The sequence below is a fragment of the Rhinatrema bivittatum genome, chromosome 8 (assembly GCF_901001135.1).
Source record: "Rhinatrema bivittatum chromosome 8, aRhiBiv1.1, whole genome shotgun sequence".
NCBI lineage: Eukaryota > Metazoa > Chordata > Amphibia > Gymnophiona > Rhinatrematidae > Rhinatrema > Rhinatrema bivittatum.
The window spans coordinates 18,793,694-18,821,003 of record NC_042622.1 but is presented as its reverse complement, the minus strand read 5'-3'; the positions used below and the strand labels follow the sequence as shown (position 1 = coordinate 18,821,003).

The window sequence follows — 27,310 nt, the reverse complement described above, 5'->3', positions numbered from 1 at the left end:
AAGGCCATCTTACTGGCAGGCTGACCAAATTTTCCATGGCACAGAGAAAAGGTTTCCTAAACAGAAATCTTAACTACTGCTTAATCGGTGTAGGTACTCTCTGCAAACTGCACAAAGGACTACACAGTTCAAGATGTTTTCTAAATCTTTCATTGCTCAGGGCAAGCGCATACTTTTGTACTAAGCCCTGCACTATTAGAGCAATTTCAGTAAATTTGGGCTACATGTAACCTTGAAACCTTGCAAAATTAAAGCCACGCTTGATGGTGCTGCAAGGCTTCGCTAGCCAAAAAATAAGTGAGCTGTTCTATGCTGTATAACATTTAGATGAAGAGAAAGACTGATCAGTTGCTAAACCTGGCCAACTGCTACTTTTATATTTGGCCTCCTGATTTCAGAGTGCCAACACTTCCCTTCCTTATAACTGCTGCCATGGAATTCATGAGCAATGGCATTTGTTGACCCCCCTTTTCTCTCATTTCAATGAGACTGAAAATCCTGCATCCTACTATACAACACCAAGAGGACAGAGCTCACAGCAACCTGCCCCACAAGAGTAAACTAAATAAGATACAGCAAAAGTGTACAAAGACAGCGTTAAGATGAAAGAATAAGAACATGCCGTACTGGGTCAGACCAAGGGTCCATCAAGCCCAGCATCCTGTTTCCAACAGTGGCCAATCCAGGCCATAAGAACCTGGCAAGTACCCAACAACTAAGTCTATTCCATGTTAGAGAATTGCCACTGCCATTAGCAATGGTAATTCTCTAAGTGAACTTAATAGCAGGTAATGGACTTCTTCTCCAAGAACTTCTCCAATCCTTTTTTAAACACAGCTATACTAACTGCACGAACCACAGCCTCTGGCAACAAATTCCAGGGTTTAATTGTGCGTTGAGTGAAAAAGAACTTTCTCCGATTAGTTTTAAATGTGCCACATGCTAACTTCATGGAGTGCCCCCTAGTCCTATTACCTGAAAGAGGAAATAACCAATTCACATTTATCCATTTTAGACCTCTCATGATTTTAAAGACCTTTATCATATCCCCCCTCAGCCGTCTCTTCTCCAAGCTGAACAGCCCTAACCTCTTTAGTCTTTCCTCAACCTTATTGTCCTACCTCACTTACAGGCCGATACAGTAAAGCGCGGCCGCGGTTACCCAGTTTCTAACCCGCTTTGAACCCACAATTTGGCCGCGCAAGTGTAACCCACGATTCACTATCTGTTTTTACCAATCCTTACCGCTTCTTTAAATTGACGCGTATCCCTTTCCGCCCGCGGCATGCTTATGATATGTAAACGATCGGATTAGCTATTCCCTCCCATACAGTAACATGCGGCCCGATTATTGTCTTTTTAACCAACTGTTTTGCCGCGTCTAACCCTCCAATTTACCGCCTACCCTTACCCTAGCGTTAGAGGGATGTGACAGCAATAGGCAGGCTCCGGTCAAATAAGTGGGTGGGATGGAGCAAGCGAGTAACATGGTGTGGCCTGGTTCTCCTACGCTCGGGCATTGCCAGTCCCCTCTCCCCACCCTCCCTAAGCAAGGCGCAGGGCGAAAATTCACTTGACATGTTAAGAAAATAAAAATTGTAACTAAAGTAAACTTACTGCATGCTTCCAGTAGCCCCAGTCCTCTCTCCCCTCCCCCGCCTCCCGGGGCAGCCGGCGGCGAAAGTGCATGAACGCACGTCCAATTTGGATACTCAAGGCAGCGAAGGCGCATGCCGTGACCTGAGCGCCTGGATGGACGTCTGAGGTCACGGCGGGGGGACTGGCAATCCCCGATCCCCGAGCGTAGGAGAACCATCCACTTCCTGGTACCTGTCATTTCAAATGTCAGTTGAAATGACATTTGAAATGACAGGTACCAGCGCACCCAGGATACTGTATAGGCGCTGTTTAGCGCTCTATACAGTAAAATGGATTGCACTTCATGGATACGGCTTGCATTTGCGTTTAATTTAAATACTGTATCGAGCGGTATGTGATCCGAACTGTACGTGCGGCAAACGAGGGTACGCCCGGCACTGCCGCACTCTAACGCGTCCTTACTGTATCGGCATGTAATAAAAAGAGTTCCTCCTGCCCAAATTCAAGAGTGAGGTTTCACTTGCTGGTCAAGTCTGCCTCATTTTCATCACCATTCCCTCACTTGGAAGAACACAAACATGGTTAAGTAAATTAAGGAATCCACTGTTTTTAAAAACAAATAAGAGTTACAAAAAAAAATAAATCACAAATCTAAAAATAAAATTTATTAGGAGTCAAGTTCCTAATGTCACATGTAAAAAAGTTTAGTAAATCTTGCCTCCAATCACAAGTTCAGAGGTGCACAAAAAAAAACCTATGACACAGGAACAAAACAGTTGGATAGTGCCAAAAGATGAAGCTTATAACACTGTCAGACCACAGGATGTCTCACTAGTAAACATTAATACTTCCCATCCTGTGAAGATGCTAAGCATTTCTGCACCTGTATCCCAGCTATTCCAAGAAAGTCCCTGCTCTAGTACCAATTCAAAGACATCCAGTTGGTCAAAATAATAATGCTTTCAGAGCAAAGCATTCAAGTTAGATAGTTCAGGTATTGCTGGGCTGGAGAAACAAGCATTCAGTTACTCAGCACGTTATTCAACCACAGTACCAAATATCAAGAGAGGAAAAGGCCTAAGCCTTCAGAGAAAGCAGCTGGTTTAGTCTGAAGGTGCACAGATCTTCCGTACAATCCATGAACACAAGGCAGGAGGCCAAAGGAAGAAAACCTGTTTTAGTGACAGTGAAGTACTTGTGTATTTTCATAGCTGCAAGATTTCTTCACACTAAACAAAAATGTCTTTTATAAAAAGGCTTTTTGTACAAATATATACTTTACAGTACTTTCTCTACTTCAGGTTTCTTTCTCATTACACAAAACACAAGGTGGTGAGGGAACATGTGTTGCTAAAGCACTGGCTTAGTTAGATTTGTTTCTGGGTTGGTCCCAAAGGAGCTCTGGACCCTGAAAGTAAATGGCACTAAATTCTGGTTACCAGCTCACTAGCTATCCTCTCTTGTAAGGTACGAGTGCATCTGGGCATATGAAGGCCAACTTCTGACAGAAGAGGTCTAGGGCATATGCCAGTGATCATTCACAAACAAACCCAAAACTTTAAACCTTTCCTTCTGCTTGATCACCACACACTACAGGCCCTCTCCATGCTAACCATTTTAAAACCTATCTGAAATATAGCTCTGTATTTTTAAATAACAAAGAAGAATAAATAAAGAGGACGAGCTCGGAGAGAAACTGAAGTGTGTTTGGCTTGGAGACCTAGCCAGTGTTAATATCTGGTCTATTTCTCTACAAATGCAGCTGCCGCCATAGATGCTCGCATGCTTCCTCTGGCAGAGGCAGTAAGTTCTTCTATCTCTGTATTCAGTTTATTGATCACCCATTCCATTGCATCACGGCCCTAGAATCAAAAGAAAAGAAATTCAGGAACAGGCATTTAAAGACCAAGGCTATCAAACAAGATGCAGCGATCCCTGTATGTGTGGCCAAATTAGATCCAAGGTCAGAAGCTCTAGCCCAGTCTGCTGCTGGCCACAGACCATGCAATCTTTACCACTTTCTTAAAAAAGAAAACAAAAAACCTTGCCAACATAGTTGGCAACAGTATTTCTTCTCCCATTATCCTGCATCTGATGTCCCCCTTTCATATGAAGAGGCTAGTCACCTTAGAGGTAGCTGCATATTGGAAAGAATGCAGTCTTAGAATCATTTTATATTCATAATTCATAGATCTTCATATGACATGCTTTCCCACCAATACAATTTAACACAAGTTAGAGGTGACAATTGCTTATATGCAGATTTCAGTGGGTTGCAAAACTGGCTAGCACCAAATACTGTTTCAAACAGCCAAGTTTTTACCAGTTTTCGGAAGGTTAGGTGGTCTGGGGCCATGAAAAAGCTTCTCAAAGTACTTGTATGCAAGACAGAAGGGCTTATATCCTTTCCCACCACTGTTATATTTGTATACAGAAAGTCTCACTTACTTTATTTGCATTAGAAGAGATTGTGCTGGCCATTAACCCCTCAAGGTAACTGCTCAAGCTCACTCCTTTCACTGAGATTATTGCTTCTTGAGTTAGGACAGTCCTGGTAGAAAAACACTCATGTTTACTATGAAGTTATCACTGCTCTATTTACTGTAGAGTAAATATGAAAGTCTACAGTTTCTCTTCAGTAAAAAACTTGCAGGACAAAAAACTACCAAGTATCATCTCATTTAGAAGCTACTATATACACATCAACTGTTCAAAAACATGGCCTGTAGAAACTGACAGCTCAGCACTCACTTTTCTGCATTTTGAGGATGTGGTTTATATGTCAGTTTTTCATCTACTGACACCAGGTGTGTAAATGTGATCTGTGGAATAAGACATACAAAAGTGTTAAATAAATGCTCTGATGAAAGTCTACAAAGTGTGAGGGAAATCAGTGCCCAGTAACAAATCTGGTTCTGTTTGCATAGTGGTACAAGTCAACTGAGAGATGAATTCAAAGCCTCCCTCTAGCAAGGATAGCTTCCAAGGAGTATGCAACACATTCTGCTCATTAATTTACACACACTATATTCACTTTTTTTTTTTTTAGGTTTTTTTATATACCAGCATTCGTGAAAAAAATCACATCATTCACTTACATTAGTAGACTGGAGTTCAAAAGTTTTCTCCACAGGATCAACTACAGAATGTTCTTGAACGTAGGTCTTTGATCTAGATGCACCAATGAACTGGGGGGAAAAATTCCAGAGAAAAGTCGTTACCTGAAATCAGCATATACAAGATAAAAGTTTTCTATGTAGTGATGCTATCCTTTGTACTTGTATGTAGCTATAATCAAAGACCACGTGCCATTTTTTGAGCTGCAATAAATCATGTTTAGATATCTGCTTCTTTCTAGTAAAGCATAATTTTCATTTTAAAACAGCACAACAGCTGCTCTCTTCTCCAAGCTAATTCCTAAAGGCCAGCATTCTCCCCAGCCCACAAACTGCTGAAGACCTCAATCTGACAGAAACCACATGGATGCACTCAGTATTAACAGGCACAGTTACCCTTCATTTCTGTCATGCATATAGATAAATTGAGCTCTCATCCTTCTATTCACTTAGAATGATCCACCCCATTCTAGTTCCCACCAGTCAGCAATAGCAAACTAGTCTTTCCACCTATGCTGGCTGCTTCCGACTGTGTTAGTGCCACACAACTCCTATGTGGTGGGTGATTTTTCAACTACTACCACTAGGTCAAATTCCTGTAACTTAAAATAGTTTTATTTCCTGGTAAAATGACATCTCTTGCTCAGGTGAATTCTGACCTGAAAGTGTACTCACTCAACAGCTAATGAAGAAATGTATTTAATGCGATAAAGTTGTCACCCTAGATATATTTTTTGTTAATCTTTCAAGCTGCTACTTAGAAACACATTACAACTGACATCCTATAGCAAGTCTCAATACTTACTGATTTGACAATAGAAGGGATTCCCCATTCAGTGCTAAGCAATCTGTCACTGTGCAGCTTCCCACTGGAGTCAACATGCCTGTTCATCACATCAACTCCAACCACACTAGGGTTCATGGGATTTGGGTATTTCTGCATTGCAGCTGTAGTAACTGTTTCCCAGGGATGGCTGTTAATAAGCAAGAATACTTTCAAATATCATACACTAGTGTAGTGTGATTTCCAAGATTAGGCTCATACACTTTTGAAAGTTTTCTACTAACTATGGCAGATTTAAAAAACCATAGCTCAAGCATTAAAACTAGCATCGTGACCAATAAGTTATCTAAACCAAACTTCTAGCCTTTGTTTCATGGAAACGTATTGTACCGTGCCTGAATTTTACAAACTCAAGCTGTTAACTAACTGCTCTGTAATACTTCAATAAACAGATTTAAACAAAATCCTCGTTAACAGGCTTTCAGCTACAGAATAGAAAGGTAAAAATATTCTGCCTCTGGCCTCTCCTGGTTTATTATAATAAACAGAAACTCTGCTTATACGGAAAAACTAGGAATCTTATGGATCTCCTTCACTTGTAATCTGAAAAACTATACAGCAAGTCACAGGTACAGAAGTGTTACGGCTGCTGCAGTGCTGACGACGATTTCCCGTGAGGCTCGCAAGGACAGGGACCAGGCCCCTTCCACCAGCTCGTACATTGCCTTCCTGCAGAAAGCCTGAAGCGACGATGCTAGAACGTCACCGACCCGCCCCAGTCTCTATTGAAGGTCGCCGATTGGGCCCGATCCCGGGCACGGGGCCTGGAAACCGCAACCTGACCTTGGGCCCGTTTCTACATTCCCAGCCCGGCCGCCGTGGGGTGGGGGTCACGCGTTCTGCTCTCCCGGCAACAGAGCAGCCGATCGCCAGGGCCCCCAGCCCTCGGTGTTCCCCCCCTCTCCCCATCCTTCATGCCCATCTCCCCCGTCACGTGATTTCTCCCTCGCGCGGTGCCCCTCCCCCTTCCCGCAGGAACCGTCTCCGGCAGAAGGTTCCAGAGGGCGCCCTGGGATGAGAAGAGGAGACCGGGACTCACTCAAACACGTGCTCTGAGGTCCAGATCCTCATCTCGCCGGCTGTGCGCGGATCCCTTCTGCTCCTCCTCCGCCACCGGGCTCCGCTCGCTTTTCAGCCCTGCTGACAAAAAGGGCGGGCACCCGGCGCACGGCTATATACACCGCGTAGGAGCCGCTCTTGACGTCAGCACGCTCATACGTCACGACGCGCCCAGCTCTTAAAGGGGCAGGTGCCGTCGAGCAAGGTGGACCATCGTCCCTCGTCACTATGGAGGGTGGGGCAGGCGGCCCAGCCTGAGCACATAGAGCTGCTGCGTGACCGTCTCCGTCACAAGGGCGCAACCAACTTCCCAGTGCAGAGCTGGCAGCTGATCCAGCCAGATCTGGGGCTTGAGCCTGCAACCCAGTGCACTGTGGGATTTGTAGTCTCCGCTCCTCTCATTTAAAATGAGTACTAGTTGAACTAGGGACGTCATCTTTTTGAAGGGCGAAGCAGTCCCTGCAGCGGCGGCGGTTAGGTGAGGCGATGGATTGCAAGAACTTCCCCTTGCTGGATCATTTGGGCCCTCGGGAAGTACCTCTGATCCATTCTTGAAATTTAAAGGAAAAAAAAATCAGCATTAGTGGGGCACCAAAATGCACCAGGAAGGAGATGTCAAAATCCAGGACCAACCTCCAGAGTCACCTAGCTCTGCCTGTGCTCTCCAACTGTACCCATTACAGTTGGCAAGGCTTGGAAAACCAAGACCTGTAACCAAAGATGAGCAAGTTCTTGGAGTACCCTGAGTGTGTGAGCTGCCAGAGCCAAAGCTTCTTCAACAGAAACTCATACTGTCAAAACTCTTTGAGCGTGCTCCAAGTTCCTCTTCATAGTTTGTCAATCCCTAGCACCACATTGTACCATTTTTTTCCCTCACCCTAAAGCTGCATTGGTAATTATAATGGCTGGTCCCTCCCCTACCAGAAGTTGTAAGCTCCGGCAGGTGCAGAAGTAATGCATCTGGAGAGAAGTACAAAGACTTGGAGAACAAAGTGCCATGTGCACCTTGATGAGAAAACCAGGGGAGTTGCATGTGTTCTTGGTATGTTCAGAACCATCAACAGTCATCACTTCTAGGCTGAATATGAGCAGGGTGACTACCACTCCATGTCACCGAGTCAATCCTGGGTTTGCCGCACTGTAGTTCTGCATTCCCTATTGATTTTTCTTAGGAAAAAATAAAAAGGATTACATTTTCTTGCACACAATGGAGTAAAACCAGGACTACATCAGCATGCCCCCTTGGCTTAGAGTTATATGTTCACCCTAAGTATGGGGAGCATGAAAGTCAGGCTCTCTTGGGTAAATTCAGATCAAATTCTGGGATGACATGTTAACATGTTTAGCTGTGAAGCATTTTAGTACTGTACTGAGGCTGTTACAGTATGGACATGTACTGTCCAGTGAACAGCAGTATCAAGATTTTCAAATGTTTCCTGTGTCCACCTCCCTTACTGGATATGTAGTGATCATTTTAAATTTTTGACTAGTGGAAAAGGCATGGTTGAACACAGAGTATCACTAGTGCGTCTGCCCATGTCTTTGAACACCAGCTTTTGACCTTCATCTTTAGAAAAGTTAGCAAACCATCAGCCATGAACCTAGGCCAGTGCAGAAGGATTTAGGACTATTTACAGGATAGGGATCTGTTACAGGTTCAGACAATGCACACTGGTAGCCTGCCCAGGGGCTCTGACCTGGAGGGCTAATCTCATATAATCACACGCAGGTACTGGGATTATACCTGGGGGTTTGAACTCAGGAGCTTATCCGCATACACAAAGAGCCACACACAAATTTGGATTCAGTATGTCACAGTTCCAGGTAAGAAAGTAAGTTTATTTGAGCAATAGGAGGATAGAACAAATAAAATCACATCATATAGAAGAAGTAATGGTAGATAATAACAATTGCTACATAGATATAAAAAGCTTACATTTCCATCAGGTCCAGGGCTCTCTGCCGTTTCTCCTTATACATTACAGACCTTTGTGAAAGCAACAAATGTTCCCTCCCTCTGAGTTGTTATCAGATTTTAGATACAGCTGTGTGGCCTTCATTCTCTCTCTCAGGCTTTAGGATAGTTAATTGCTAGTTTTCTTATCATAGACTTAGTGTAAAACTAAATAAACAGACGCTTGCCTGTTTGTAAACATTTCACAGTGCAAGACAGTAAACATGAGTTCACTCAGAGGTTGGCTTGTGGCATTCAAACTAGTTTGTGTCTGAATCCATACGGCCTATCCTCTGTATACATCCTCAGCAAACAAGTAACAAAAAATGACTCCAACAGCATCATTATGCTGTAAGAAGCCTGTTCCATAGGCAGTTTTCCAGCCTGCACCTTTACAGGCAGGGCTTTTTGACTGTTGCTAAGGAGCTATCTGTGCCTCTCAAAGTCAAAATGATGCAACAGAAGTGAGTAACTAGGGGAAAGGTGACCGGCTCTCTTCCAACGCATCAAGGTTAAAAGTATTCATTACATGAACATGGCCTTCTGCACCTTCCTTCTGTGGTTTTACAAGATTGTTCATTACAAGAAAAACACGGAGGGGTTTTCAGTCTTGGCCCCATGAGCAGTGTCTGAAGTAGGCTTGTGGAAAACTATTCCTAATCAAAGTACCAAGGTAAATTAGCCCTTCCTGCATATAGAATGTCTCAAACCTTGAATATGAAGAAATCAAGATATTGATTTTATTTTGTTCTTAATCATAGGAATAAAACAAAGCAGTTCTAAAACAGCATCTTCTATAAGAACGCGATTGAAGATTTTAATTCTCCTTTGCACGGATCACATTTGGTACAACTCAAATCTATTTATCTTAACATGGGCTTGTATTCTTGCCATTTATTTAGCAGAGTAGGTGCCCAAGGATGAGTCCCCATCTTCCAGCATGAACCTCCTCCCCCCACCCCTTCCCTCTTACATGGCTATATATGAGCTGGAAGGGAAAAAAAAAAGATGTACAAGTTTATAAACTGGCTAAGAAAATTTACATCAGGTTGATTTGGTTCAGACTGCTTTCAGACTTTTTTTTTTTACTGCTTACTCCGATCACAGCAGGAGATGGTGTCAGAAAAAGCCACGTTTCCCTTCAGAAATTGTCATTCCACTCCTTGACCTTCTGTTTGGAGATTCAGGGATGCTGGCATCCTGGTAAGGAGGACGACTCTCGGGTTCTCTGCTTCCCAATGTTTCACAAGTCTGTAAGGCAAGGGGGATTCAATGATTTCATTTATAGGAAACACAACAGGAGGATATTGGTTTTGGTTATATGTTAGAACACATGCATCAGGGACAGAGGTGCAGGTGTTATCTGCTCCAGGGGATATGCACCTACCTCCCCATGCCTGACGCTGCCACAGCTGCAGTAGGCTTTAAAGTGCCCGCATCCCTTTTGTACCTTTTCATTGGTGGAGCCAGGCCAGAGGAACATGCAGACACAGATTGCTTCCCTGGGATCTCGCACCCCTCAGGGCTGGGCCCTGGCTCTTCCAGACATAAAAAGAGTTAATCATTTCCCAAAAGGTGAATGAAGAGTCTCAGGATACAGACTCTGTCTCCCTGCCCTCACTTTTTATTTTATTTTATTTATTTATTTATTATTTTTGCTATACTGGCTTTCATGACATGAATCACATCAAACCGGTTTACATTTAACAAATTGTGCAAGGTAAGAGAGAACTCAAACAACTGGAACAAGAGCATTATAAGGAGAGTGACAGTTACAATAAAACAGGGAAATAAATAACTGGGAGCTGGAAGCGCAAAGAGGGAAAGTTAACTGACAGCAAATTATTTACAAGGTAGCAAGATTGAATCCGATATAATGTGATTTGTATAGAAAATGACTTGATGCTCTGTGTGCAGCCCTGGTCTTTTCTCTTTAAACAGGCAGATGGTTTGTGTTATTTGATGGTGGGCAGTCACGACCACAGATGGGTGGAGAAAGGAAAGGGTTCACAGGGAGCTACTGTGCAAATGAGAGAATGAGAGCAAGAATATCAAATCAAAGAAAACCAAACCAACCAAAGCAGGGTAGACAATATAATTCAATAGCTCTTCCACCTGCAAGACAACGTTCCTGTCTGTATATTTATTTATTTATTTATTTTAAATTCTTATATACCGACATTCCTGTATAGCATACAGATCACACCGGTTTACAGTGCAACAGAACAGTCGCATGGGAGCGATACAAGGAACATTTGAGAATTTAAGAACATAAGAACATGTCATACTGGGTCAGACCGAGGGTCCATCAAGCCCAGCATCCTGTTTCCAACAGTGGCCAATCCAAGCCATAAGAACCTGGCAAGTACCCAAAAACTAAGTCTATTCCATGTAACCATTGCTAATGGCAGTGGCTATTCTCTAAATAAACTTATAGCAGGTAATGGACTTCTCCAAGAACTTATCCAATCCTTTTTTAAACACAGCTATACTAACTGCACTAACCACATTCTCTGGCAACAAATTCCAGAGTTTAATTGTGCGTTGAGTAAAAAAGGACTTTCTCCGATTAGTTTTAAATGTGCCCCATGCTAAATTCATGGAGTGCCCCCTAGTCTTTCTACTATCCGAAAGAGTAAATAACTGATTCACATCTACCCATTCTAGACCTCTCATAATTTTAAACATCTCTATCATATCCCCCCTCAGCCGTCTCTTCTCCAAGCTGAAAAGTCCTAACCTCTTTAGTCTTTCCTCAAAGGGGAGCTGTTCCATTCCCCTTATCATTTTGATAGCCCTTCTCTGTACCTTCTCCATCGCAACTATATCTTTTTTGAGATGCGGTGACCAGAATTGTACACTGTATTTAAGGTGCGGTCTCACCATGGAGCAATACAGAGGCATTATGACATTTTCCGTTTTATTCACCATTCCCTTTCTAATAATTCCCAACAAGTACAAGTAACATTAACAACTAAGATAATAAGTATCTTCGATACAGAGCAAATTAAAAATTAAAAAAATATGTGCTATTAACTAGATTTATGTGCTATTATGTGCTATTAACTAGATTTACTTGTTTTCAACAGCTGCCACAGTTTTTGTTCCTATAGAGAAAATGCTGTCCTGTCAAATTTAAAACTTAAAAATAGAATTTTGAAGACTGAATGGGCTGGGTGGTCTTTTTTTCTGCCATCATCTACTATGATACCAGCATTATCTCAGTCCAGTCCTGGTTTTCCTGCTTTCATTCCAATACATTTTTATTCTTGAAGTGGGCACCTTAATTCCATGTCCTCTGGACATCATCAGGCGTTTGATATACGGAGTCAGTAGTTTCAAACTGGCAAAATTAACGGCCAGTGCTGAGAGCCTGCACCTCGAGGACTGTTAATGGTCGAGTATCTTCAGTTTTCACCATTGATCATGACTTATCTGAATGTCCCCCATGTGTTCACACGAAATCTCGGAAGGCCTTAGCTGAATTCTCTCTTAAAGAGATTCTGTCTGTATATGCTGAAAAGCACTTTGTCCACTAGAGTGTGCACCGATGCTGTGTAAACCAAATTGATCTGAATATGAATTAGTTAAAAAGGGGCCTTTGGAATGGGAACATTTTTAAAATTGATTTCTTATTAATTTCCTACTGCATCCAATACATATTTGGACTTATTCAGGATTGTTTTCTTTTTTGAATAAGGCCCGTTAACTAGTACATTCTCAGCTGGTTTAGCTACATAATGATGCACGAACTGCGAAGCTTTTCCATTGGAAAGAAATCTGTAGAACTAGGGCTCATAAAATGAAACTCTGGGGGGACGATTCAGAACCAACTTCAGGACACTTTTCTTCATGGGGAGGGTGGTGGTTGCCTGCAATGCACTTCCGGAGGAGGGGTTGATAATAAAACCAGTCAAAGAATTCAAAGGGCCATGGGATAAACACACTCTGGATCCCTAAAGACTAGAGGATGGAATTGAAGAAAAGGGTGCATGGGGGTAACTTGCTGGTGCAGGGGTTTCTACCCTTAACTAAAAAGCCTTGATGATTTTGATTCAATTGCAACATTGCTCTCCACTTCAATGACAGGGGGAATAGGGGAGTTGAATTCAGACAACAACCAACGATGGCTCTGACCGATAAGCATGGAGCAGCAGTTACTACTCTTAATAAAAGGCATGGGATTACTATCCTTAAGTATCCAAAATATAAGTGCAGACCATAATATTGAGTCCCAATCAAACGAATTTCAATGCAGATTTGAGAGGCAATTGTTGTTTATTATTTAATCCGGCAACTCCACTGATTTACAGCACAGACATCTTATAAGCAGTCTAACCCTGGAGAGATACAGAGGCATAACATTCTCTGTTTTATTCACCATTCCTTTCCTAATAATTTCTAGCATTCTGTTTGCTTCTTTGACCGCCACCACACACTGCGCTGAGGATTTTAATGTATTGGCCATGATGACACCCAAATCTTTTTCCTGGGTGGTAACTCCTAATATGTATCACCTTGCACATGTCCACATTAAATTTCATCTTCCATTTGGATGCCCAATCTTCCAGTCTCAAGCCTTCCCTGATTAACATCCTCGCCACCCCGGCTCTTCTCTTTACCCCCCCTGTAATCTTCATAACCCTTGCATATTCTATAATTGCCATCTCAACCCATCGTTCTGTACTCGTATACCTCCTGCATATTTTGTACCCTCGCTCCTTATTTAACCTTATTCATTTTGTACATTTATCTTTCTCTACCCGTGCACCCCCTGTATAATTTGTACCCTTGCACCTTATTTAACCATATATAGCTTGTACACTTGAATCATATTTAACCATGTGTTACCGTTCCTATCGTTTCACTCCTTCTCTAATTTGTTGGGGTCCCCCTCCGACCCACAGTTTCTCTTAGTTCTCCACCTCCCCTCCCCCTGTTATTTGTACTTTCCACCTTTTGTTACCATGTAAACCGATATGATGTGTACTTTAATGTCGGTATAGAAAACCAGTTAAATAAATAAACAAACAAACAAACAAATAAACAAATAAATAAATAAAAATTTACCAAAATCTGTTTGTGATTTAACTACTCTGAACAATTTTGTATCATCTGCAAATTTGATTACCTCACTCGTTGTATTCCTTTCCAGATCATTTATAAATATATTGAAAAGCACCGGTCCTAGTACAGATCCCTGAGGCACTCCACTATTTACCCTTTAGCACTGAGAAATCTGATCATTTAATCTTTTTCCTACCTTTTAACCAGTTTGCAATCCACAAAAGGAGATCGCCTCCTGTCCCATGACTTTTTAATTTTCTTAGGAGTGTCTCACAGAGGACTTTATCAAACACTTGAAAATCCAAATCCGAATAAATAATAGATATTTAGAATGCCTTTCCTTTAGGGTGTATATGTTTAGATCTTTTAGTCTGTTCCCATATGTTTATAATGAAGATCACTGACCATTCTAGTAGCCACCCTCTGGATCAACTCCATCCTATTTATATCCTAGCCAGAATCCAGGTCCCGGGGCAAACAAGTCCTAAAGTAGCATCTTTAGGATATGATGGGGGAGGCAGCCAGGGGATGCACAAATAACCAGTTTCATCTTTGGGGAAATAAGCATTAGGAGTTTAACCATGCTATTCCTATGCAATCCCACCTTGAATACTGTGTACAATTCTGACTTCTCCATCTCAAAAAAAGATATAGTGGAACTAGAAAGGGTACCGAGAAGGGGAACAAAAGTGATAAAGAGGATAGAACGGCACCCTTATGAAGAAAGGCTATACAGGTGGAAAAGAGATGACTGAGAGGGGATATGATAGAAGTGTATAAAATCATGAATGGGCTGGAACAGGTAAATAGGGGTTAACCAGATAGACTTGGGAAAGTACAGCTTATCCTTGAGAGCAATCAAGAAGGAATACTTTTTGGGATATATTAGGAATTCATTATTTTATTATTTATAGTATTTCTCAACTGGATTAGTATTTATTTATTTACATGTTTTTTTGTATTTCTAGGCAGCTCACAATACAAAACATACATAACAGTGATAATAAACATAAAACCCATTGTCGCAGTTTCACCTGCTGTGCAGCCTCACTGCTCCCTGGTTCTACCTGCTATGATGGCTTCCCCCCAGCAAAGGCCTCCAGGGAGCTCTGCTCCCAGCTGTCTGAGCCATCTCCTTACTGACCACCTGACTCAACAGTTCCTGCTCTACTTAAGCCAACCTGCTGGTCCATTGATGCCTCTTCAGAGAGTCACCTTGGCTCCTTGACCTGACCACCTTCTTGCTTTGTGGCCGCGTGGGCCTGCTAGATTCTCATACCCAGCCTTGTGCCCTTTTGGGCTTCCCTGTTCATTGTTGCCTATCCTTGTCTAGTCCAGTCCTGTCCTTGTTCCAGTCTGTGTTCTATCTTGCGCCGTCCTGGCCAGTTCCTTGTCTGTTTCTCTGTCCTTGCCCTTGTCCCTGGCTCAGGGCTGAGCCGAGCCTGTTTTCAACCTTGTCTGTCTCCAGCTCTTGCCTCGCCCTCAATATCAGCTCAGCCTTCAGCCTTGTTTGTATCCAGCTCCTGCCAAGCCCCAGCACTAGCCCAGCTTCCAGCTGTGACCAGCCATGATGTTCACCAGGAGACAAGCTCTACAGGCCCCCAGAAACCAGTGGCTCAACCTGTGAGAGACGAGGTTGGCTAGGTAGAAGACCAACTCTCAAAATCATGAGAGGTCGAGAACGGGTAGATGTAAATCGTAAATTGGTTATTTACACTTTTGGATAATAGAAGGACTAGGGGGCACTCCATGAAGTTAGCATGGGGCACATTTAAAACTAATCGGAGAAAATTCTTTTTCACTTGATGCACAATTAAGCTCTAGAATTTGTTGCCAGAGGATGCAGTTAGTGCAGCTGGGTTCAAAAAAGGTTTGGATAAGTTCTTGGAGAAGTCCATTAATGGCTATTAATCAAGTTGACTTAGGAATGGCCTCTGCTACTACTGGCATCAGTAGCATGGAATCTTCTTAGTGTTTGGATACTTGCCAGGTTCTTGTAGCCTGGTTTTGCCTCTGTTGGAAACAGGATGCTGGGCTTGATGGTCTGACTCAGTATGGCATTTTCTTATGTTCTTATGTACTCATCCAGCCCTGCAGTCCTGTACCAGTCCTATGGGGGTGTATCTTGACTCCAGCACGGCACTCTATGACACCCATTCCCAACAAATAATAAATTCATTCAATAAAAAACACAAATAAGAACAGACTGGCCACAGTTGGAAATCTGAAATAACATTCTAAAAATGCCTGCAAAGATCATACCTACAATATTTGAAAGGTCTTAAATAGATCAACATAGTAATGACAGCAAAAGACCAAATGGTCCATCCAGTCTGCCCAGCAAGCTTCTTATGCTAGTAATTGCTACCCCATGCAGGTTACCACCATGCCTTATATTAAGGGTAGAGAAACAGGAGCACTCTTAACATTCTATGTACATGTATTGCTCTAAGTAATATTTTAGGACAGAGACTGTGAATACTTTTATCAACAAAGAGGAAGAATTAGCAATTGAAATATGCAATAGTGAAGTGTATTCAAATGAGATGGATCTTTCTCTTATTTGATTTGCTGCCGTACATTTAATGAGAATTTGGAAAGCACTTAAGAAGGAAATATAATGAAGAAAATAATAGATTCCTTTATTTGCTGCTGGGATGTATTATGTGAAGGAAATGTTGAAAAAGCAGTGGATTTGGTTTTTGTTAAACAAGAGGGAGCCTCTTTCCAACAGGGAGAGTTGCAGCACTTCCACTAACTCCTAGAGTGATGGTTGCCCAGGAGATTTGGAGGTGATAAGAGGTAGAAAATGAGTCACCCAGTGCAAGATGTTGAACTAAGCACTGAAGGAAGGAAAAAGAAAATGGAAGAATGGTACTTTCTTCAGAAAACTGAGGAAAGGTTGTCCATGAGTAAGTGCCCAAAAGAAGTGAAAAAGGGAATTTATAGAAGCAGATGCTGGCAGATAAGAATGGTAGGGCCAATCTAATTCTTGTATGGCCACAGGGTCTGAGCTGATCTGTGCTCTTCTTCCCAAGAATACATCCCTTGTGCTCATCCCATGCTTTCTGCTCATGCCACCCCGCTAGGGTGGTTGCAAGCATGTGCCTAACCCCCCCCCCCCCGAGGCCTCTCAATCTGTGGAGATGGATTGCAGGACAGAGAAAGGCGCACCAAGGCTCAAGCTGCAAGCGATACCTTGTTAGGGGCTAATGAAAGGTCGCTCTTACAACCTGTAAGCGAATTAACAGGCAGCAGGCCCGTTATTTTATTCGGGATAAGCAGGAAATGCGAGGACTGGGCGCACCAAACTTTTAGATGTCGCGGCACAAACTAAAAACGACAGCCAAATGAGCGGTCGTGGGCGCGCTTTTATCCCGGTTTGAATTTCCTGTCAGCGCCGGTGCCGGTTGGTCGCGAGATAGAGCTCAAGAGCCAACCAGGCGGGAGAGAGAGAGTGAGGGCGAGCGAGCGAGCTCGAGACTGGGAGGGACCTGGTGCGCGCGCAGCACGAGTGCGTCCTGGCAACTCTTCTTCATTTAAGGGGGTGGGGGGCGCCTCCTTGTCAGAGGGAAGCTCGCGCTGCAGCCACCAGGCATTACATCATCAGCACGGCCCTTGGCCGGCCCTGTGAAGCAGTGACGAGCGCCGGGACGGGGGGCTGGCAGGTCACTGCGCTCCCAGTCTCGGCTCGCTCTTCCTTTGCAGCACCTCGTCCGTTCCCAGCCTGAGAATAAAAGAGGCAGGCGGGGGAGCGCTGAGCTCACTTGACAACTCCGTGCCGCGGACCACCCAAGGGGGCGGCTGGGTGGGGGGGAGCAGCCCGGGGCACGTGCAGAGCTGCTCCCGAGCTGCACGTCCCACCCCCCGCCTGGAGAGCGAGGGTGGGCTTTTAGGGATCGAGCTAGAGCCGTCTGGAAAGGAGACCCAAGCGCTAGCTTCAGTGCTGGCCTGGCAGCAGTGGCGTAGCCAGAATTGATTTTTTGGGTGGGCACAAGGTTAACATGGGTGGGCTGTAGGCATGCAGGTCTACTAGTTGTTTTGTTACTGATAAATAATGCCAAATTATGCAGCATAGCATTCACATCTACGCCCAAGTATGAGGTTTACTTAATGATACAAACATAATTCACGGTGATTTGTAGTACTTTAGCCTTCTTATTATTACGATTTTATACACGGCTCCTACCTGTCCATAAATTTTGAGAGAGCGGTTGTGTTGCTTATATTTAAATTGCTAACATCTCAAAATATAGGTATATATTTTTACCTTTGTTGCCTGATCTTTGTATTTTTCTAATCAGTTGGTCCTGGTCTCTTTTTCCCATTTTTTCCCTTATAGCTCATTTCCTAATTCCTTTTCAGTGTCTTTCTTCTATTACTGTCTTCTTCCCTTACACACACACACACACGCTTTCTCTCACAGACTCCCGCTCACATTCTCTGCAGACACACATACAAGTTCTCACTTTCTCACCCCTCCCCAGGCTTATATTCTTATGCACACACAGACGCACATCCAGGCACCCATTCTCACCCACACACATAAACCCAGACTCCCATTCTCACCCACAAACCCATGCTCCCAGTCTCACCCACACATATTCAAGCTCCCATTCTCATCCATACATATACACATTTAAGGTACTATTCTCACCCACACATACACACATTCAAGCACCCATTCTTATCCACATATTCAAGCTTCCATTCTCACCCACCCACACAAACCCAGGCTCTCATTCTCACCCATATATACACACATTCAAGCTCCCATTCTCACCCACCCACAAACCCAGGCTCCCATTCTCAACCACACATACACACATTCGAGCTCCCATTCACCCACATATTCAAGCTTCCATTCTCACCCACATACACACCCAGGCTCCAGTTTTCACCCACACACACTCCCATTCTCATCCACACATATACATTCAAGCACGTGCACAGCTTCCGCTTTCTCCCCCAGAACAGGAAGATCAGCTGCCTCTCCTGCTGCCACCGGACTCCTGCTATCTTCGGGCGTCCGAACTTCCTGTTGGGGGGGGGGGGGGAGCAGAAGCGCAGTGCACAACGTCCGCTTCCTCCCTCCCCCCCCCCCCCCAAGCAGGAAGATCGGCGGACCATAAGGCCTGACGCCCGAAGATAGCAGGAGGCCGGTGGCAGCAGGAGAGGCAGCTGATCTTCCTGCTTTGGGGGAGAAAGCGGAAGCTGTGCGCGGCGCTTCCGCTCCCCCAAACAGGAAGTTCGGCAGGCCGTTTGGTCCGAAGATAGCAGAACGGGTGGCAGCAGGAGAGGCAGCTGATCTTCCTGCTTTGGGGGGAGGAAGCGGAAGCTGCCCGCGGCGCTTCCGCTCCCCCCCCTCAACAGGAAGACCGGTTGGCCATACGGCCGCAGCAGCGCTTCCCCACGTGTGCCATGATGGCGCGCGAGGCGTGGGTTCTCTTGTTCGCTGTTGCGGGGATGGGATCCCGCGACAGCCTTGCAGTTCCGGTGCCAGTTGGGTGGGCCTGGGTCTAAGTTGGGTGGGCACCTGCCCACCCAGGCCCACCCGTGGCTACGCCACTGCCTGGCAGAGAAATCTCGTGCCGTGGAATCCGTCAAATGCAGCGCAGACATTAGCCAAAGCCAATGCAGCTGGACGGCAAAGTAAACAAACAACTTTGTTAAAATGCTTCGTTTTGATTTTTTATTTTATTCCTGACCGCTTCATGTTTACTTTGGAAAATTCCTCTTCCTTGTCCTGAGAGCCCGATCAATGCGTAAAAAAAACCCCCATTTCAAATATACAGGATCTGCATTCTTCCTAGTAAAATTGGCTTGTGGCTGTGTACATTAGGCATGTAGTACACCAACGGTGATGATGATGATAAAGCGATGTTTGATGCATACAGAATCTGATTTCTCACGGGAAGCAGCTCCGTAGGAGCTGTTGCCACACAAAATTCTGCAATTGTAATCTAAAAACATCTCTGCTTCATGTGCAAGAATAGCATGAAGCTACAGATGAGTCACCAACATGCAACTTACAGGAGGGAAGGAAGCTGTATAACCGCGACTAGTCAGTCTCACTTCGGAGGGTGCTGCTATGTTCTGCTTTATGTACTGAGCATTTTCCCCCTAGACACAATCGGAAAAATGCTTTAGATTAGAACATCTGGCCTTAAGTGCGTCTTTAGTCTACAGCACCTGCCCCTGAACCTTTTCAAAGAGGAAACCCAATACACCAGCAGCATATTTAAATCACTGTATTACATTTTACCTGCATATATTTCTCATTCTGCACATACAGCACATGTGTTTCATAGCCATTGACATTAAGTATCCCAAGGGTTATGTCCACCTTTTAAGAAAATGACTTATGACAGTGTCTTACAACACTGGCACCCCTACTGCAAAACCGAGGTTTCACACTGATGCCTGGCTTTGACAATAAGGTTTGTGCCTTTATAATCCAATGCTTTTTTCTAGCTTGTGCACCATCCAAGCTGACACTGTCACCAACTCTTCCAACTCCTGCCACCTGGCATCTCTCTGTGTCTGCATACAGCTTGCCTTGGTAGAGTGCGGAAAGAAGTGGACCTACCACAGACTGCAGGATGCTACCTTAGATAGGCAGGTCTCAAATTGAAACCTAGTCTTCCACTACCCTACTCAATTCTTCTTAAAATCTATCCAATACTGCCCTTGCAGCATCTGCCCTAGTTTTTTCAATTTAAGACTTACATTCTGCAATTGTAGGAGGTAAGCCCATTCAAAAGAGATTAGAGGACATTAATAAACATAATAGATACAAAAAATACACATAATGAAAACAATGGCAAAAAACACAAACAACTTGTAACGATAGCATATTCCATTAGGCTCCATATTCCCCTAATCATATAAAAACTAAATACTAAGAATCAGGCCTTAGCATACCTACCTCTCCCTGCCAAACTTTAAACCCTTTCATAGATGTACAGGTTCTCACTCCCCCCCCCCCCTCCAAAAATATGTCTGAGAGGCAGTAACCTCTGAAAATGTGGCTGGATTCACATCTGACAATGCAAAAGCAGCTTAGTGTCACTGGCATACACTCTCCATCCCTTTAATATTCATTATTTGCACCCCCATCTGGGTAAATCAAACTTGCACAGACTAGTTCAGGCAGCAATATCAACTTGTATTGGCTACTGTAACCTCCTTCTAGTTGAGCTTCCAAAATATTAATTGTACAGACTTCAGCTGGTGCAGAACAATCAGAACAGAGCCACACGCACACATTCAGCCAGTGCTGAAAACTCTTCACGGGCTTCCAGTGTCCCAATGGATAGACTTTACGCTCTTCCACTTGGTTCATCAAATTCTTCCTAAATGCGCCTCACACTAATCTTTATACGCATATTCATTTATAGCAGCCACGAAGGGCTTTCCGCTCTCCTCAAAAACCCTTCTTCGTGTTCGTAATGGTATTAAGCAAGTGGGCACAGGCCATGTGCAGGCCCCTCTCTTCGTGATACCTTGCCCTGTGGCCTTAGGGTACTGGATGACTTCCTTGCTTATCATGAACACCATCGGGCCTGCTTGTTTACAAAAGCTTGATTTTTGAGCTTTTATTTAACTTGGTCTGGCTGGTTTTGGTTGTTTGTTTTATTTGTACTCTGCTTTTTAGCCTCTATGAGAGAGGTGGTGGGGGCCTAGAAATTTGAAAATAAATAAAAGATGTGTTGGGCTGCTTATAGGGAACAAGTTGAGGTGGTTACGGTTTTATATTTACGTGTACCATGTTTTGATGTTTGTATGGACATGGAGCATGTAATCAAGTTTTAATAATTAAAATAAAATGAAGGGTTTAAGTAGCAACTCCCCGCTTAGCAATAGGAAGATCCTCACCTAGTAATCCAATATCCCAACAGGGGGAATCCCCAATACATTCAACAGGATCCATAAGAACATAGGAACATAAGAAATTGCCATGCTGGGTCAGACCAAGGGTCCATCAAGCCCAGCATCCTGTTTCCAACAGAGGCCAAACCAGGCCACAAGAACCTGGCAATTACCCAAACACTAAGAAGATCCCATGCTACTAATGCAATTAATAGCAGTGGCTATTCCCCAAGTAAACTTGATTAATAGCCGTTAATGGCTTCTCCTCCAAGAACTTATCCAAACCTTTTTTGAACCCAGCTACACTAACTGCACCAACTACATCCTCTGGCAACAAATTGCAGAGCTTTATTGTGCATTGAGTGAAAAAGAATTTTCTCCGATTAGTCTTAAATGTGCTACTTGCTAACTTCATGGATTGCCCCCTAGTCCTTCTATTATTCGAAAGTTTAAATAACCAAGTCACATCTACTCGTTCAAGACCTCTCATGATCATAAAAATCTCTATCATATCCCCCCTCAGCCGTCTCTTCTCCAAGCTAAACAGCCCTAACCTCTTCAGCTTTTCCTCATAGGGGAGTTGTTCCATTCCCCTTATCATTTTGGTAGCCCTTCTCTGTACCTTCTCCATCGCAACTATATCTTTTTTGAGATGTGGCGACCAGAATTGTACACAGTATTCAAGGTGCGGTCGCACCCTGGAGCGATACAGAGGCATTATGACATTTTCCGTTCTATTAACCATTCTCTTCCTAATAATTCTTAACATTCTGTTTGCTTTTTTGACTGCTGCAGCACACTGAGCTGATGATTTCAAAGTATTATCCACTATGATGCCTAGATCTTTTTCCTGGGTGGTAGCTCCTAATATGGAACCTAACATTGTGTAACTACAGCAAGGGTTATTTTTCCCTATATGCAACAGCTTGCACTTGTCCACATTAAATTTCATCTGCCATTTGGATGCCCAATCTTCCAGTCTTGCAAGGTCCTCCTGTAATGTATCACAGTCTGCTTGTGATTTAACTACTCTGAATAATTTTGTATCATCAGTAAATTTGATAACCTCACTGTACTTGGACTGGTGCTGTATTTTCAATTGATTTGGCAAATGTAACATAGAACTGTATGTCATCTGCGTCTAAGAAAAAGTTGATTCCTAGTTTTGCTAGTAGTGTACACAGAGGAAGCAAATAAATGTTGAAGAGCGTTGCTGAGCGTGCTGAACCCTGGGAGACACCTGTATCGATAGGGAATGTGTCCGATATATGTGGTTGCCTAATTTGACTTGGAATGACCTATCTGCTAGGAAGGAGGAGAACTATTTGAGAACGCTTTTCATCTCATGGCAGAGCAGGATATGGTCCACACTGTCGAAGGCTGCTGTTAAATCTAATAGAACCAGGATGTAAGATTCATCGTTGTCAAACCCCTGTAATACAGGGTCTATTAAAGATATGAGTAAGTTTCTGTTGCATGATCTTTTCTGAAGCTGAATTGGTTTGGGTATAGAATATCATTGTCTTCTAGGTGGTTTTCCCAATTGGGATAAAACTGCTTTCTCTAGAACTTTTGCAATAAAAGGCAAGTTGGATATTGGTCGGTAACTATCCCAATCGTCAATTCTGCCAGTTTTATTTTTTAGGATTGGTTTGATCACAGCTTGTTTCGCCCCATAAGGGACCCAATCCTTCTGAGAGCGAGAGGTTGATTATGATTGGGAATTGGATCTAGTGGGTAGACAGCTGGCTTAATTTTGGTCATTTGATTTATTTCAATTTTAGTTACTTTGTCAAATGTGTTCCATTTAGACTGCCCATGTTTTTCTTCAGGTTCTTTTGTAGGCGAGCAAGTGGAGAACTGTGTTTTTAACCTATTTATTTTATCTAACAAGGAGGTGGCATATTTATTGCAGGCATTCTTTGAGAAGTTGTAGATGGACGAAGATGGATCCTTGATTAAGTGTTTGACAGTTTCAAAGAGTAATTTGGAATTAAATATTACCCTGTGAATCTGTTTTGCATAGTCGTCTATTGATGTGTGCACAGTATTTTTGCTAGGAGGGATATGTATTTTCCTAGGGATCCTGCAGACAGGCATTTTCGCTATTGTTTCTCAGTGTCTGTTTGATTTGTCTTAGTTCTTCGTTGTACCGAGGTTTCCTTTGTTTAAAGGTATTCTGTTCTTTTTGGAATGTTTTTGTCTGTATTGGATTTAGGTTATCTGCAATATCATTGACAATTTTTCCTAGGAGTCAAAAGCTGAAGAGGCATTAGCTTGATTCAAATCAATTAGCTTATTTTTAATTGATTCTTCAAGTACATCCAGTTCTATCTTTTTTTCTGAAGGTGGTTTGGGTTATTAATAAGAGTTGTTTGCTTTGTGTTGAGGAGGGTTATGTTTGCTTTTATTAGTTGGTGATCAGGCCATGGCAATAATTTGTGGGAGGTATTGATTAGACAATTATTGTAGTTGACAAATATTAGATCTAGGATATGTCCTGCTTTTGCTTTTCTTGCCACCAGAGTCACCTGGGTTTCCATGTTTAAATCAGAATCAAACAGTAATCCCCAACCTCTTGATATAATAATAATCTTTTGGCGGGGGCTAGAAGGACTCCTCCTACATTAAGGGGCAGGTTGAAAATCAGCATACACACTTTACTCACCACGAGTAACACTGTTACGCTGGCAGGACCAGTGTGAGAGGAGTTGGTGCCCTAAGTGAACCTTCACTCATGCCCCCCCCCCCCCAGTTTTCCTATTAGTGGTAGCTCCAGCACGGCGCTCCCTTCTTTGGCAGTATTGGCTCCCACCCCCCCACCCCCCGGGACTCGTGCTAGTGAGATTTTGCAGCCCCCACAATTTTGGCACTCTAGCATCCGCCCTGCATACTGGGGTTTAAGGTGGTCTGCATCCACTCACCAACAAGCCAGAATTAATGGATTTTGAAATACTTGATCGAGTGTAGGCTGATGGAGAAGTTATGTCACAGATCCTACTCATACTTCAACCAACATTACGAGAGGCAGCGGCTGTTGTGGTACAGGTGGGTACCAATGCCATAGGGTTTTAGGTAGAAAGCTGAAATCCAGAACCTCCAGGGTAGCATTCTCTGAAATGCTCCCCATTCCATGTGCAGGACCCCAGAAACAGGCAGGGCTCTGGAGTCTCAATGAGTGGATGAGACGAAGGTGCAAGGAAGAGGGATTGAGTTTTGTTTGGAACTAGGCTTCATTTTGGGGGAAGGGGGGGGGGGGGAAGAGGAGGGCTTTTCTGAAAGGTTAGGCTCCACCTTAGAGTGTAACCAGGCTGCTGGCACTAACCTTTAAAAAGGAGATAGAGCAGCTTCTAAACTAGATGATGGGGGAAAGCAGACAGTCACTCAGAAGTGTATGGTTCGGAATGATGTGTCCTTGAAGAATACTAAGAGAACAGGTAAAATAGGGCATCCCAGTAGAGAGGTTGCAATAAATGCCAAAGGGACCAGGTGCTTTTAAGTAAAGTGCAGAAAGATTCCAAATTGCCTCTGTCAACTGATGAGCAGGTTGTTAATACAAACAAAAAACATACTTTGAAATGTCTGTATACAAATGGCAGAAGTCTAAAAAATAAGATGGGAGAGTTAGAGTTTATAGCACTGGACGAAGAGGTAGATATAACTGGCATCTCAGAGACCTGGCAGGAGGAGGATAACTAATGGGACACTGTGATACCAGGGTATAAATTATATCGAAATTATAGGATAGATCAAATTGATGGAGGGATGGCACTATATGTTAAAGAGAGCATTGAGTCAAACAGGATAACAATTCTGCAGGAAACAAAATGCAATGTTGAATCTTTTGGGATAGAAATTCAAGGTGAAAAGGGAATAAAACAGTAGTAGGGGTGACCTTCAGATGGTACAGAACTCCGCCCCAATACTAACAGAAGAGAGCACATCACACCCATACTTCGGAGCTTACATTGGCTACCCATCAAATTCAGAATTCTCTACAAAGTCCTTTCGATAATCCATAAAGCCACTCACAACCTAACTTCTCTTGATCCTAATTTTCCTCTTTGTCCCCATGAATCTTCCAGACCAGTCAGATCTGCCTACAAAGGCACTCTTTACGTCCCCCAGTAAAGACCACCTTAAGGAAATGCGCCTTATCCACTGCTGGTCCCTCGCAATGGAATGCTCTTCCCCCTGATCTCAGGCAAGAACCATGCCATCTATCCTTCAAAAAAACATCTCAAAACTTGGCTATTCAGTCAGGCGTTTCCTTAACCGGATGAACCTCCCTCTAAATCAGGAATGCTCTCCTCTCCTGTCTGGTTTGAACTCTCTATCTGGACTAGAGGGGACTGTTCTTAATAGCGTACTATCGGTCATAAGTTCTATTATATATGTACTCGCATTTATTGCATCATGTTAGTTTTTGTTCATTTGACAGTTTCTCTAATAGCAAACTTAGTTCTACCCCGTGTTCCTAGTTCTATGTAACCCCTGTTCAAGGTAATGCTTTTCGCAATGTTTCTGTTACAATGTAAACCGATATGATATGTAATTCTCCACATGAATGTCGGTATATAAAAGTTCTAAATAAATAAATAAATAAATATTACCGTCCACCTGACCAGAATGAACAGACAGACAATGAAACGCTAAAAGAAATTAGGAAAGGTAACAAAATCAGCAGCACAGTAATAATGGAAAATTTAAATTACCCCAGTATTGACTGGGTGAATGTTACATCAGGACATGCTAGAGTAGTAAAGTTCCCAGATGAAATAAATGAACCAACAAGAGGGGAAACTATTTTAGACCTAGACCTGAGTGCAACACAGGATTTGGTGTGAGAGGTAACAGTGTTGGAGTCACTTGGCAATAGCGATCAAACAGAATCAAATTTGACTTAACAGGAGGGAGCGCAAAAAAGAAATCTACTACAACAGCATTTAACTTTCAAAAAGGTGACTATGATAAAATGAGGAAAGCGGTTAGGAAATTATTATTATTATCACTCCATGGTGCAACCTCATCTTGAGTATTGTGTGCAATTCTGGTCACATTTCAAGAAAGATATAGCAGAATTAGAAAAGGTACAGAGAAGGGGGACCAAGATGATAAAGGGGATGGACCAATTCCCCTATGAGGAAAGGCTAAAGAGGTTAGGACTCTTCAGCTTGGAGAAGAGATGGCTGAGGGGGGATATGATAGAGATCTATAAAACCATGAGTGGAATGGAACGAGTAAATATTAATCAGTTTATTCTTTCGAATAGTGCAAAGACCAGAGGACATACAATGAAGTTACATTTAAAACTAACAAGAGAAACATTTTTTTTTACTCAATGCATAATTAAGCTCTGGAATTCATTTCCAGAGGATGTGGTGAAAGCTAATAGTATAGCTGAGTTTAACAATGGTTTGGACAAGTTCCTGGAGGAAAAGTCCATAAACCATTATTAAGGTAGAGTTGTAGAAATCCACTGCTTATGCTTGGGCTAAGCAGCTTCAAATCTATCGACCCCTTGGGATCCTGCCAGGTACTTGTGACCTGGCTTGGCCACTGTTGGAAACAGGATACCGGGCTTAATGGACCCTTGGTCTGACCCAGTATGGCAAGCCTTAATGTACTTATAAAGGAACAGCCCATTTAGGCTTTGTACCAGAAACAGAGTACACCAGCAGCTGAATGCAAGGTCCCTCTCCTCTGCCCAGGCCAGTTTTGTCTTCACCACCTCCTTTGGGAGGCTAGTAATGTTGCATGCCTCAACCGACCTTTCTGTGAAGGTAACAGTGGCAGAGA

The 27,310-nt window shown here is 43.3% G+C and overlaps 2 protein-coding genes across 2 annotated transcripts in view; both read right to left on the bottom strand.

The window, feature by feature from the left end:
• Positions 1-2,242: 2,242 nt before the first annotated feature.
• On the bottom strand, positions 2,243-6,755 carry PRELID3B (PRELI domain containing 3B). The gene is made up of 6 exons (XM_029611380.1): positions 6,599-6,755; positions 5,521-5,689; positions 4,698-4,787; positions 4,351-4,421; positions 4,048-4,150; positions 2,243-3,461 (listed from the first exon to the last, which is right to left on the bottom strand). The coding sequence occupies exons 1-6, from the start codon at positions 6,628-6,630 to the stop codon at positions 3,342-3,344; spliced, it is 585 nt and encodes a 194-aa protein (XP_029467240.1). The 5' UTR covers positions 6,631-6,755; the 3' UTR covers positions 2,243-3,341.
• A 1,712-nt stretch (positions 6,756-8,467) lies between these two features.
• The window catches only part of LOC115096582 (androgen-induced gene 1 protein-like), a 66,679-nt gene continuing 47,836 nt past the window's right edge, over positions 8,468-27,310 (bottom strand). Inside the window, exon 6 of the mRNA XM_029611379.1 lies at positions 8,468-9,823. Coding sequence (XP_029467239.1) covers positions 9,816-9,823 — 8 coding nt within the window. The 3' untranslated portion in view covers positions 8,468-9,815. The remainder of the gene's footprint in view (positions 9,824-27,310) is intronic.

Coding starts and splice junctions, on each gene's coding strand:
- PRELID3B (XM_029611380.1), bottom strand. CDS start 6,630: ATGAGGATCTGGACCTCAGAGCACGTGTTTGA. Junction 5,690..6,598: donor ACCTCAGAGCACGTGTTTGA/GTGAGTCCCGGT, acceptor GCTTATTAACAG/CCATCCCTGGGAAACAGTTA. Junction 3,462..4,047: donor TCTCTTCTAATGCAAATAAA/GTAAGTGAGACT, acceptor TTTTGATTCTAG/GGCCGTGATGCAATGGAATG.